Source organism: Xenopus laevis, chromosome 1L, assembly GCF_017654675.1.
Source record: "Xenopus laevis strain J_2021 chromosome 1L, Xenopus_laevis_v10.1, whole genome shotgun sequence".
In the NCBI taxonomy this organism is placed as follows: Eukaryota; Metazoa; Chordata; class Amphibia; order Anura; family Pipidae; genus Xenopus; species Xenopus laevis.
In genome coordinates, this window is record NC_054371.1 from 47,521,290 (window position 1) to 47,532,658 (window position 11,369).

General features: G+C 41.4%; 1 protein-coding gene across 1 annotated transcript in view; it reads right to left on the minus strand.

Moving 5' to 3' along the window:
• trappc11.L (trafficking protein particle complex subunit 11 L homeolog) overlaps positions 1-11,369 on the minus strand; it is a 44,193-nt gene that overhangs the window by 25,843 nt on the left and 6,981 nt on the right. The window contains exons 7-14 of the mRNA XM_041589082.1: positions 9,777-9,850; positions 7,068-7,164; positions 6,322-6,455; positions 5,777-5,924; positions 5,233-5,326; positions 4,371-4,450; positions 1,855-1,933; positions 1,429-1,483 (exon numbers count right to left, since the gene is read on the minus strand). Coding sequence (XP_041445016.1) covers positions 1,429-1,483; positions 1,855-1,933; positions 4,371-4,450; positions 5,233-5,326; positions 5,777-5,924; positions 6,322-6,455; positions 7,068-7,164; positions 9,777-9,850 — 761 coding nt within the window. The remainder of the gene's footprint in view (positions 1-1,428; positions 1,484-1,854; positions 1,934-4,370; positions 4,451-5,232; positions 5,327-5,776; positions 5,925-6,321; positions 6,456-7,067; positions 7,165-9,776; positions 9,851-11,369) is intronic.

An 11,369-nucleotide genomic window follows, 5' to 3' on the forward strand; every position in this document is an offset into this window, starting at 1 on the left:
CGGGGAGATAGCGACGCGTTTGCGGTCGCGGCGACAAAGCGCCGCGACCGGCGCAGGCGACAGTTTTGTATGGGCGCCTATGTAAAAACGCCTGTGCTAACCACACGAGGCGATGCGCTTTTCAACAGTCGCCTGAAAATGCCTCGCCAGGCTTTTTCAGGCGACTGTTGAAAAGCGCATCGCCTCGTGTGGTTAGCACAGGCGTTTTTACATAGGCGCCCATACAAAACTGTCGCCTGCGCCGGTCGCGGCGACTGTCGCGGCGCTTTGTCGCCGCAAACGCAAACGCGTCGCTATCTCCCCGTGTGGACTAGCCCTAAGGGGTGATATGATGACTATGTATAAATATATAAGGGGATCATATAATAATCTCTCTAATGCTTTATTTACCAGTAGGTCTTTCCAGCTGACACAAGGTCACCCATTCTGATTAGAAGAAAAGAGGTTCCGCCTAAATATTCGGAAGGGGTTTTTTACAGTGAGAGCTGTGAAGATGTGGAATTCTCTCCCTGAATCAGTTGTACAGGCTGATACATTAGAAAGCTTTAAGAAGGGGTTGGATAGCTTTTTAGGAAGTGAGGGAATACAGGGTTATGGGAAATAGCTCATAGTCCAAGTTGATCCAGGGACTAGTCCGATTGCCATTTTGGAGTCAGGAAGGAATTTTTCCCCCTCTAAGGCAAATTGGAGAGGCTTCAGATGGTTTTTTTTGCCTTCCTCTGGATCAACTGGCAGATAGGTAGTTAATAAAAAAAAAAAAGGTTGAACTCAATGGACATGTGTCTTTTTTCAACCCTACTTACTATGTTACTATGTATTTTAAGTGCACAGTTTATTTCTTCTCTGTATTTATGTGGGTGGAGAGATGTGCACTGTTGACATCAAGGACTGGACTCCTAGTAGTCAAACACCTTTTTAAATTTCTATGTGGAATTCCACAGAGACAGCAAACCATATACCAGCTCACACTAATATGTCTTAATGCAAATATGCAGAGAAGGAAAAAAGTATGGGTTCCATTATCCGGAAACATGTTAACCAGAAAGATCAGAATTACGGGAAGGCCATCTCCTATATAGCCCATTTTAATCAAAATACCTACAAATTTTAAAACATATTTGCTTTTTCTCTGCAATAATAAAACAGTGTCTTGTACATGGTACAAACTAAGTTACAAACAGATCCCATTACCTAGTTTGGCCATTGTTTGTTTTAGGTGTGTGTGTGTGTGTGTGCTGTATTTTACTAAGCTATAGCTCACACAAAAGTTAAGAATCATAAACTCTGAAATTAATTTTGATTTTAAAATATGAACATTCAATGGCTAAAGGTGGAATTATGGTTGATAAGGAGACCTTGTCCCATTCTTCTAGCAGACAGAGTACGTTATTTAACACAAATTAACATATTCATCCACATCTGACTTACTTTAGTGCTTTGGTGTAGTCTTTAGCGTGGTAATACTCTTCTCCCATCTGAACCACTGAAAACAAAGAAAACATATATATTTGTTTTCATTAAAAACATTTTTGTTTTGTTGTAAAAGACCTATGAGTGTGGCATTCTTTGTTAAATTGTTCACAATTCTTAACCAGCACCCAGGCATTAGATTTGTATAGGTCTGATATATATATATATATATAGATATATATATATATATATATATATATATATATATATATATATAGATAGATAGAGATATATATATATATATATATATATATATATATATATATATATACCCAATCTATACCCTGCACAAATACACATACATTTATATGTGTTATTCAAATTTAAGACAATAGTCCAAGCAGAAATAATACCCTTTACCATGTACAGCCTGAAAGTACTTACTCAGGTGGCTCTTCATCCTGGGACACTTGTACTTCTTGAACTGTGCTACAGCATTACTCAAAAGGCTAATAATGAGCTCCTACAAAAGACCAAATAGCAGAATCATAAGTTTCAAAAGAGGAACCAACGCACAGCGACTTTATATGGTTTTTATTTTGCATTTTATAACGATAAACAAACAGACATTATATCATGGTTTCGTCTTTTTGTAGTTATGACAGTACAGCGTAAGGATTTAGTATGTTTGAGTCCTGTACATTTGTATACAATTTAATTCAGTTATACTTCTGTATTTGCGACCCCTAGTCCTCTTCAATAAATGGTACAGAGATCGCTGTTAGCTTTCCCTCCCTGGCATTAAGGCTCCCCTGTGGCTTCCAGCCAGTCTCGCCATTCCAGATCATACTTCTGTGGACACCCTCTATAAGTAAGTTGTATTAGGGGGAGTGCTGTGTTTAACAAGTTCAACCAGCCATTAAATGTGGGGGATTGGGGGGACATCCAATTCAGGAGGATACATTTCCTGGCATGGAATAGTAATGTACAGAAAAGTATTCTTCTGACCGCCCTCGGGCTGACGTCATCTATTACACCAAGAATGCATACCTGAGGGGTTATTATTTTAGGAAGTGCAGTTTTGTCCTGAATATAGTTGAGAACCTGGGACCAGAAGGCTTGGATTCGGGGGCATGACCAGATGAGGTGTAGGTAAGATGCCTCTGAGGCTCTACACTTAGGACACTGTGGTGAGTCGAGTCTGTTCATACGGAACAGCCTATTTGGGGTTAAGTTGAGTCTATGTAGGATCTTGAACTGAATCAGTCTATCTCTGGTTGAGATGAGGTAGTCATAGGCCCTATAAGTTGCCTCTTCCCAGTCCCCATCCTCCAACCCTGGGATGTCTGTGCTCCAAACTGCACCCGCTGCATTAAATGGAGGTTTAATAGTAGCTAGGAGAATCGAGAACAGTTTTGTAACAAGTTTTTTGGTGGTGGGGGCTCTAACGGCTGATTCTATCTTAGAGGTTGTAAGGTACATATCGTTCCTTTGAAATTGGGTAGTGACGGCCTGTCTAAGCTGGAAATAGGAGAACCAGGGAAGAGGCTCCTGGGTTTGGACATGTGTAATTTCGGTCTTGGGGCATACCACTCCTTCCCTAACCCAGTCCCCAAGTGTACGTAAACCCCATTGTGGCCATATTTTGTACTCCGCTATGTGCTGCAGATGCGGGAGGAAGGAATTCCCACATAGGGGTAACTGAGGCGACAGGCGAGGTGATGCTAGGAGGCAAACTTTGAGTGCTGCCATCCACACTTTGTATGGGGTGATTAAAACTGGGTGGGTTGTGTGTAGATCAGGAGATTTGCGAAATGGGATATATGAAAGTGACTCTGTTGAGCTTGCCAAAGTGGCCTGCATTGGGAAATTCGGATTATATGGATCTGGATTAAACCACCAAACTATATAGTAGATCTGAGCTGCTAATGAATAAAAATACCAATGTGGGGGTCCCAATCCCCCTTCGGCATCAGGAGCCCGCAGTTTGGCTCTAGCAAACCTAGAGAAACGCTGTTTGGGCCATATGAAGAAAGGCAAAGAAGAAGCGGGGGATGGGAACAGGGGAATTGTGAAAGATGTAGAGGAATTTAGGGAGAAATATCATTTTTAGAAGATTGATTCTGCCCTTGATAGAGATAGGTAGGTTAGCCCACACTTTCAGTTTATCTTTCATAGTGGAAAGTATCGGTTCAAGAGTCGAGGGTATAAAGGCATCTAAATTCCTATGTACCACAATGCCAAGGTATTTGAACGAGTCCATCCAGACTAGCGGGGAGGGAGGAAATAAGTCGGGGTTGATATTGGTGTCAATAGAGAGTATGCTTGATTTTTCCCAATTGATTTTTAGCCCTGGGAATCGTCCAAAGTGGTCCACTATACTCAGGACTGCCTGGAGGGAGTTACGTGGGTTATCTAGATTTAGCAGTATGTTGTCCGCATAGAGAGAGTTGCGTTCTTCTTGCCTGGCAGACTAGGACTGCCAGAAGCTCCACTGCCAGGGCGAAAAGGAATGGTGATAATGGGCATCCCTGCTGAGTGCCTCTATATAGGTTGAATGTAGCCGATAGGTAGCCGTTAGAGCTGACTCTCGCTACCGGTTGTTTGTATAGTAGTCTCACCCATCTAATGAATTGGTCCCACAAGCCAAATCTCCTCAAGATTTCCTAAGGTATGGCCATTCTATGGAGTCAAATGCTTTAGCCGCATCCAGTGACACTACTACTCGTGAGACATGATTGCTGTTTCACATGTAGATTTGTAAATAGTCTTCGGATATTCACATTGGTAGATCTATTGGGCATAAAACCAGTTTGGTCTGGTTCCACTATTTCCTCTATAGTTTGCTTTAGTCTGTTAGCCAGGATCTTAGCAAACACCTTGGCATCTGTGTTTAGCAGGGAGATGGGTCGATAGGACCCACAGTTAAGAGCAACGACTTTATTAATAACAAGTTTTACCGAATGTATGACTTCATTTTCTTTTAACTGAAGTGCAAGAATCCCAGCCTTCTCCTTTTCTGGGTCTGACAGATCAAAACCTGCAGAGAGAAAATATATTTCCATTACATAGGTCAATTTTCAAATATAATTGAATGAACATGTAACATACATAGCTTCAATAGAGGGATATTCTCATTTAAATATGTTTAGGTCTGCAAGTCCCATGACTACAATAGATTGTTGGAATGAAACTCTAAATGTGATACATTTAATTAAAAATGTCAGCCTTACAGTGAAAATTTGCCAGAGGGAAATATAATAAGTATGATCTATGCATTGTGGGGAATGCATACGCTAGAACAGTGTTTCTAAAACTGTGAGATTTATTATTATTTCATATTTCCTAGAATTCTGTGCATGGGCCCAAAGGGGCTCTATTTTGAACCCTTTATTGCTCTAGTACTTGAGTCTGGGGCAGTGGCGACTGAGAACCTCAGTATTAGAAAATTATATACAAAATAATATCTAGCAATAATCAGGTCACATTATTTTGTACTGTATGATTAATATCCTGAATAAAAGAGGTCAGTTTGATGAATCTGGAATATAACTAATAAAAATGTAATCAGGAAAGGCACATTAAAATTCTGGTTTAAGATATAATAGTTTTGACAAGCCAGAAATTTATGAACATAGTACACTATGGTACTATATATAGATTTGTTTTAATAAGCATAATGTAACAGAGTAAGATATATATCCTAGCACCCACTTCTAATTGTTGGGCTATGGTTATGAGTAACCTCGTAAATTGGCCTAATTACTTTTTGCACCACATTAAAATCAGTAGAAAGTACTGTATAGCACCATTGCAACTCACTAAGGATGCCTTGACGCCAAGCCCTCTGTCCATAGAAATCAAGAACTCCATTGACAGTTTCAAGAGGATCAGGACTTGGATATGCAACAGAAGGCTAGCATGAAACAAAAGTAAGAGGTAAGAATTAAAAAAGCAATTCCAAATAAGAGAGATTCTAAAAAGTACCAATTAGACACAACATACCATAAATAAAAATGTTTCATTTTTACACCAGGTACCCATGCCAAATATGCTCTCTATCCTTCATTAAATCTTGCCCTGGCACTAGTGTTCAGTGTTACTTAGAGATCATTAGTAAATGCAATACATATAGTGCAACCAGACCTCTTGTTGTGGGAATTCTGGCATCATTTTAAAATTAAGAAAATCATTACAACAGCGGGTCTTAGTAAAATTGATAATACAATGTACCATGGGCTATCTGGAATAATTTCTTCGATTATTAAGCAGTGAAACACACAAGATAAAGCCAATTTCTAAATATATTCTATTGATGAGTCAATGAAAGCTGACGTTAAAGAAAGCAAATCAGTGCTGCACTTACCTCGTGATTACACAAGTGAGCAGCAAGCTGCATGCGCTCCTGTGCATAGTAAGCTGCCTGCTGATAGTAGAATCCAGGATTTTGTGTCTGAATTGCAGTCAGGCCCAGCTTTATAGCTTCATCAAATAGATCTCCAAATGCCTGGAACCTGGAATTAGTTTATTTAGATCAGCACATAAGGTTCCAGTCTGGTTTTAAAAGCAACCTGCAGCCAGCAAAATGTGTCGCATTCCAGTGACTTTTTGTTTATTCTCTTGCCTAAATATGCGACCCTTCTTCCCAGTTGGCCTACACCTAGAATTTATCTGGGTTTTTATAACAGCGGACAAGGACTAAATCATATAAGCACACAGATATACAGGGCTTATTTTGGGATAGTGCTAGCACCAATTAGCCCAGCGTGAATCATTTGCCACAACAATTGCACTTCCCTTTTATTATATAGTTTCACCTGATGTGTGGTTAACTGACAAAGCCCTTGGTCTTCAATCTATGCAACTGTTTTAATAGGAGTAATTAACCTGTATCTGAATGTGGTCACCTACTGTTTAGACATCCAGGCTGCATGCTCAAATGACAGTTCGGCACTACCAATTTTCTTCTTACATAAATCAATGTGCTTTCTGAACTGTGCAATGGCATCAAGTGGGGTGTTGTGTTGGAAACACAGGCGGCATATCTAGAGGGCAGAAAAAGAGAATCAGCACAGGCAGTTATATGTACAGTCAAACTACAGGTTTCTTTTTTTCTTAAGTCCATGTTTCTGTTACCCTGTACTATTTTAGTCAGTTTTTGTATATACCAGACACGTGGCATTTCAGTTATTGCTAAAAGAATCCACTGAAACACTGAGTTGTAGTTGAATGAAGGCTGTAGGGCAACAGTGATACAGTAATATCACAGTAACTACACCGAATCAACACCTCTGTAAATCTCAGAAGTCACCTCTCTGAAGAGTTACATTGTGCCATTGTGATTGGATTAGCGGAAGAGTTTATATGGTGAGAACTGAAGAAGCTGCTCGGATGAGTAGTGAAACGTCTTCAATGATGACTCAGCAAGTCCAGTTGATTTAGATTTACCTACTGTATACTAAATATAGTGATACAGACCTTTCTAACTGCCATGCCAAAAATTACATTATTCCAAAATATGCACTGAATGTGCGGCACAAAGGACTAATTTAACTGGAGTGAAAGATAAGAACAAATGTGAATAAAAGCTGCTGTGTATTATAAACTCATTCTGACAGGTATACACAAGGTATATGACATTTGCGGAAGTCTCTCACCTTGTAGTTTATAAACCCAGCCATAGTTTTTATCTCCAGCATATTTGTTTCATGAGATCTGAGTTCATGAACCAGATTGTAGGCTGTCCTGTAATTTCTAAACATAAGAGAGAAAAAGTATAAGAGATTAATATCTGAAAAATGTATTTATATCCATAGGGAAATCTGCATAGGTAATCGGATTTAAATACATACATCAAAAACATTTTTTTTAAAATTTTAGTTAGTTTACAACGAAAAACAAACACCAAGAAAAAAATATACTTTAAAATCACACGTCTTTATTAAGAAATAACTTGCCAAAACGCCAATTCCTGTCCTCTTCAAAAAAGGCAATACGGCGACCATCCATCCTGCAGCAATCAATTTCTCCACTCTGGCTATTCACTGACAGTATGCGGCTGGAAAGCCCCCGGGATAGCGCTCACACAGGCCAAGGCATGAGCTTCTTCCCTGGGAGAGATGGCTAGCGGGGATCCACTTGTGAATAGTTTATGGTCCTGCATGTGCTGGAGAAGCGATACAAGGGTTCCAAGTAGAGTACAGTGACAGATACCTGGCACCCAGTGGAGCGCACATACAGCCGCACTCAATCCAATCCCGGTGGGAAAAGTTTTCTCCTGCTGCCACTTGCATCTGCTACTTGGCAGCTGCAGCTCAGATAGCAGTATCAGCACTAGTTAGAGCACCCAGTTTGCGCACCGCATTACAGGCGCTACCATACCATCAATTTTGTCGACCCACGTCTGATGAACGTCTGTTCCACACCTCCCCGAGTTGAAGAAACTTGTCCCCTATCGGTTGCTGTGACACCAGAGCGAGTGCCCCGTCAGCTTGATGTGGGCTTATTGGCTGAGGGCTTGTTGTGGAATTTGTGGAAACGCTGCTGCCTCCGTGACTGTAAGTGCAGTTGCTTGGGGGCATTGACCACTTGTCCACTAATTCTCTGGGAAAAGGATAGGGTTTGCGTTCTGATGAATTTCACTCCTCCTGTGTAATGCTGAGTTGATCATGTGATGGGAAGGATGCCAAGGACTTATGCTGTCTCTTGAAGAGTCTTGCAGCTTGTGTTTACTGATCCGCTGACGGAGTGATTTTAAGGGCCTCCAGGATTCCCTTGCCGATATTGTCAATATCATGCTGCAACTCGTGGCTCTTGAAGTCCTCATTCTTCTTCTCTTCCAGAGGGAATGTCGGATTGCAGCATTTCACCCTCTGCTTGTGATGAATTGGCTCCGGCTGATGAGGTGTCTGAAGGGCTGTGTTAAGAATATCCCTTTTTGAACCTTCTGTTCTCTTGCGCTTCCCGCTGGATTTCTGACCAAGCTTGGCTAAGGCCTGTGTGCAAATCCTCAGCAATGGCGGGTAAGCTCTGCAAGGGAGCCAGTGATTGCGGAAGCTGGATAGCCCAGAGGAGGGCTGGCGGATCAGACGAAGTGCCAGCAACACCCTCCTGTGGCGTGTCGTCTAGGGCAAAGTTACCCCGCTGAATTGATGGGGGAGTGGGATCGTTCCCTGGTATGGCTACTGCTCCTTGCCCCTTTGAACAAGATCTACAGAGGAACTTGTGCTTGGAATGGCATTTGTGCACATAAGGTATGTGAACCTGTGCTGCCACTGCTGTTGTTGGTGCTCCCCTCCCCTCTTTGTCTTACCATCAGCCATGAGCCGTTTCCCTGGTACCACCAATCTGGTGAGTAGCAGGACTGAAGCTCCCCCTTGCCCTGGTGCCTGTTTAAAGCTAGTGCTCCTCAGCAGCCTGTTGCCTGATAAGGCTATGGGACGGATGGGCCCCAGAGAGTGTGAGGGAGCAAAAGGCAGGCTGAGGGAGGCACACAGACACCGGGAATAGTGAAGAGGGGGGGGGAGGTAGAGACACCAGTGAATATGCTAATAATTGAATAGAGTTACTCACTTCACGTCGATGCCGGGCCAAACACTGCTAACCGTACTCGGGAGCAGAAACATCTGGGTGGTCATTATAGCCTAGATGGCTAACAAAAGACCCCGGTCGAGTTTTCCACGAAGGAGGCCCCCATTGAACACAGGTATCCTTGTTTCTTGAGGAACCCCCATGTCAGTGCAACACTCGCAATCTTGCTTCAGACTTGGATGTCCATCCTCCTAGGAAGCAGGACACTGAACTGATTATGCCAGTACAGTGGGGGGATTAAGCCAGACCCTCTGGCACGCCCCTCAATTAATTTTCCAAGTGTCCTGCCTCCTGGAGGGTGACGCTTAACCCCATCTGTACCCTGTGTCCCCCTGAGACGACAGAGAAAATTGCTTACCTGTAGTGGTAGACATAAGAATAGCACCAAAGCAGGAAAACCCCTGTTTTTTTTTCCTGCATGTGTGCTATTCTCATGTCTACCACAAAGTTTTAGCACTGCAAACACGGCCCATGTCATGGTATAATACATTAGGAAGGGGAGAAACAATAGCGGTCTCAAAGCAGTTCCATCCTGAAGTGCTAGCTCCTTCTCAAAGCTCAGAATCAGGGACAATGCACTGAGATAGCTGCCTCCTCACCAATATTACAGCTAAAAATATAGATTTGTTGGTTGAAGAATACAATTTTAAATAGTAGAGTGAATTATTTACAATGTAAACAGTGTAATTTAGAAATAAAACTTAAATCATACAAATCATGACAGAATCTCTTTAAACATCCCGATTCTTATATTGGAAATAAAACAAATCTCTTACTTCAAGGCATTCTGTGTATCCTGTTTCAGCTCACTGAAGAATGCAATTTTGAACTGGTGTCTTACAAACAACAGCTGAAATTTAGCAGAAAATTATTAATAATATATATTTTTTCCGATAACGGATCATTCTGTAATTTGGATCTTTATACTTTAAAACTACTAGAAAATCATGTAAACATTAAATAAACCCACCAGGGCTTTACAACTTATAGATAAAACTTAATAGTTTAAAGTCCAAACTCCAACCACTACCAAAATTAAAGCTACATATTTCTGAAAACATCTAGATATGCATGTAAAACTGCAAACTGAATTACAACAAAGCAATATCGAGAAGGGAAAGCGGAGCCTGTTTATGAGCTATAAGAGTAGACAACTTTTTTATTTATTTTTTTTTAAAGGTTTTTTTTTTTGCATTTTATAACAATAAACAAACAAACATTATATCATGTGTGGTTCTATCTTATTATAATTATCACAGTAAAGCGTAAGCATTTAATATATTTGAATCCTGTACACTTGTATACACTTTGGTTCATTTATAATTCTGTACGTTACCCTTAGATCACTTGAGTAAGTGGTATAGATAGTTATGCCACTTGTTCTCACTGATATATATGAACCCCAATGCCAAGGTATTTGAACGAGTCTACCCAGACCAGAGGGGTGGGAGGAAATAAGTCGGGGTTGATGTTGGTGTCGATAGAGTGTATACTTGATTTTAGCCCTGAAAATCGTCCAAAGTGGTCCATTATACATATTTATACATATATATATAGGACGCCTGGAGGGAGTCGTCTGGGTTATCTAGACATAATAGTATGTCGTCCGCATATTGAGAGATGCGTTCTTCCACTCTCCCCAGGCGGAGTCCTGTGATGTTGTTTGCCTGGCGGACCAGGACTGCCAGAGGCTCCACTGCCAGGGCAAAGAGGAATGGTGATAATAGGGTGCTCCTATATAGGTTGAGTGCAGCCGACAGGTAGCCATTAGAGCTGACTCTCGCCACTGGTTGTTTGTATAGTAGTCTCACTCATCTAATGAATTGGTCCCCCAAGCCAAATCTCCTCAGGACTTCCCAAAGGTATGGCCATTCTATAGAGTCAAATGATTTAGCCGCATCCAGTGACACTACTACTTGTGAGCCACGGTTGCTATGTTTTGCATGTAAATTTGTAAATAGTCTTCGGATATTCACATTGGTAGATCTATTGGGCATAAATCCAGTTTGGTCTGGTTTAATTATTTCCTCTATAGTTTGCTTTAATCTGTTGGCCAGGACCTTAGCAAACACCTTGGCATCTGTGTTTAGCAGGTCGATAGGACCCGCAATTAAGAGGGTCCTTCCCTTCTTTCGGAATGACTACAATCACTGCCTCATTGAAGGAGGGAGGTGGTCTTCCTCAGTGGCATGTATTATAGTCTTGTGTAACCAGGGGGAGAGGATTTCACTGGAGATTTTGTACCAGTCGATGGAAGGCCATCGGGACCAGGTGTTTTGTTGGATTGAAGAGAGGCTATTGTGTCTTGCACTTCTATTAAGGTAATAGGGGCATTAAGGAGGGCATTTGCATGTGGTAACAGTTGAGGG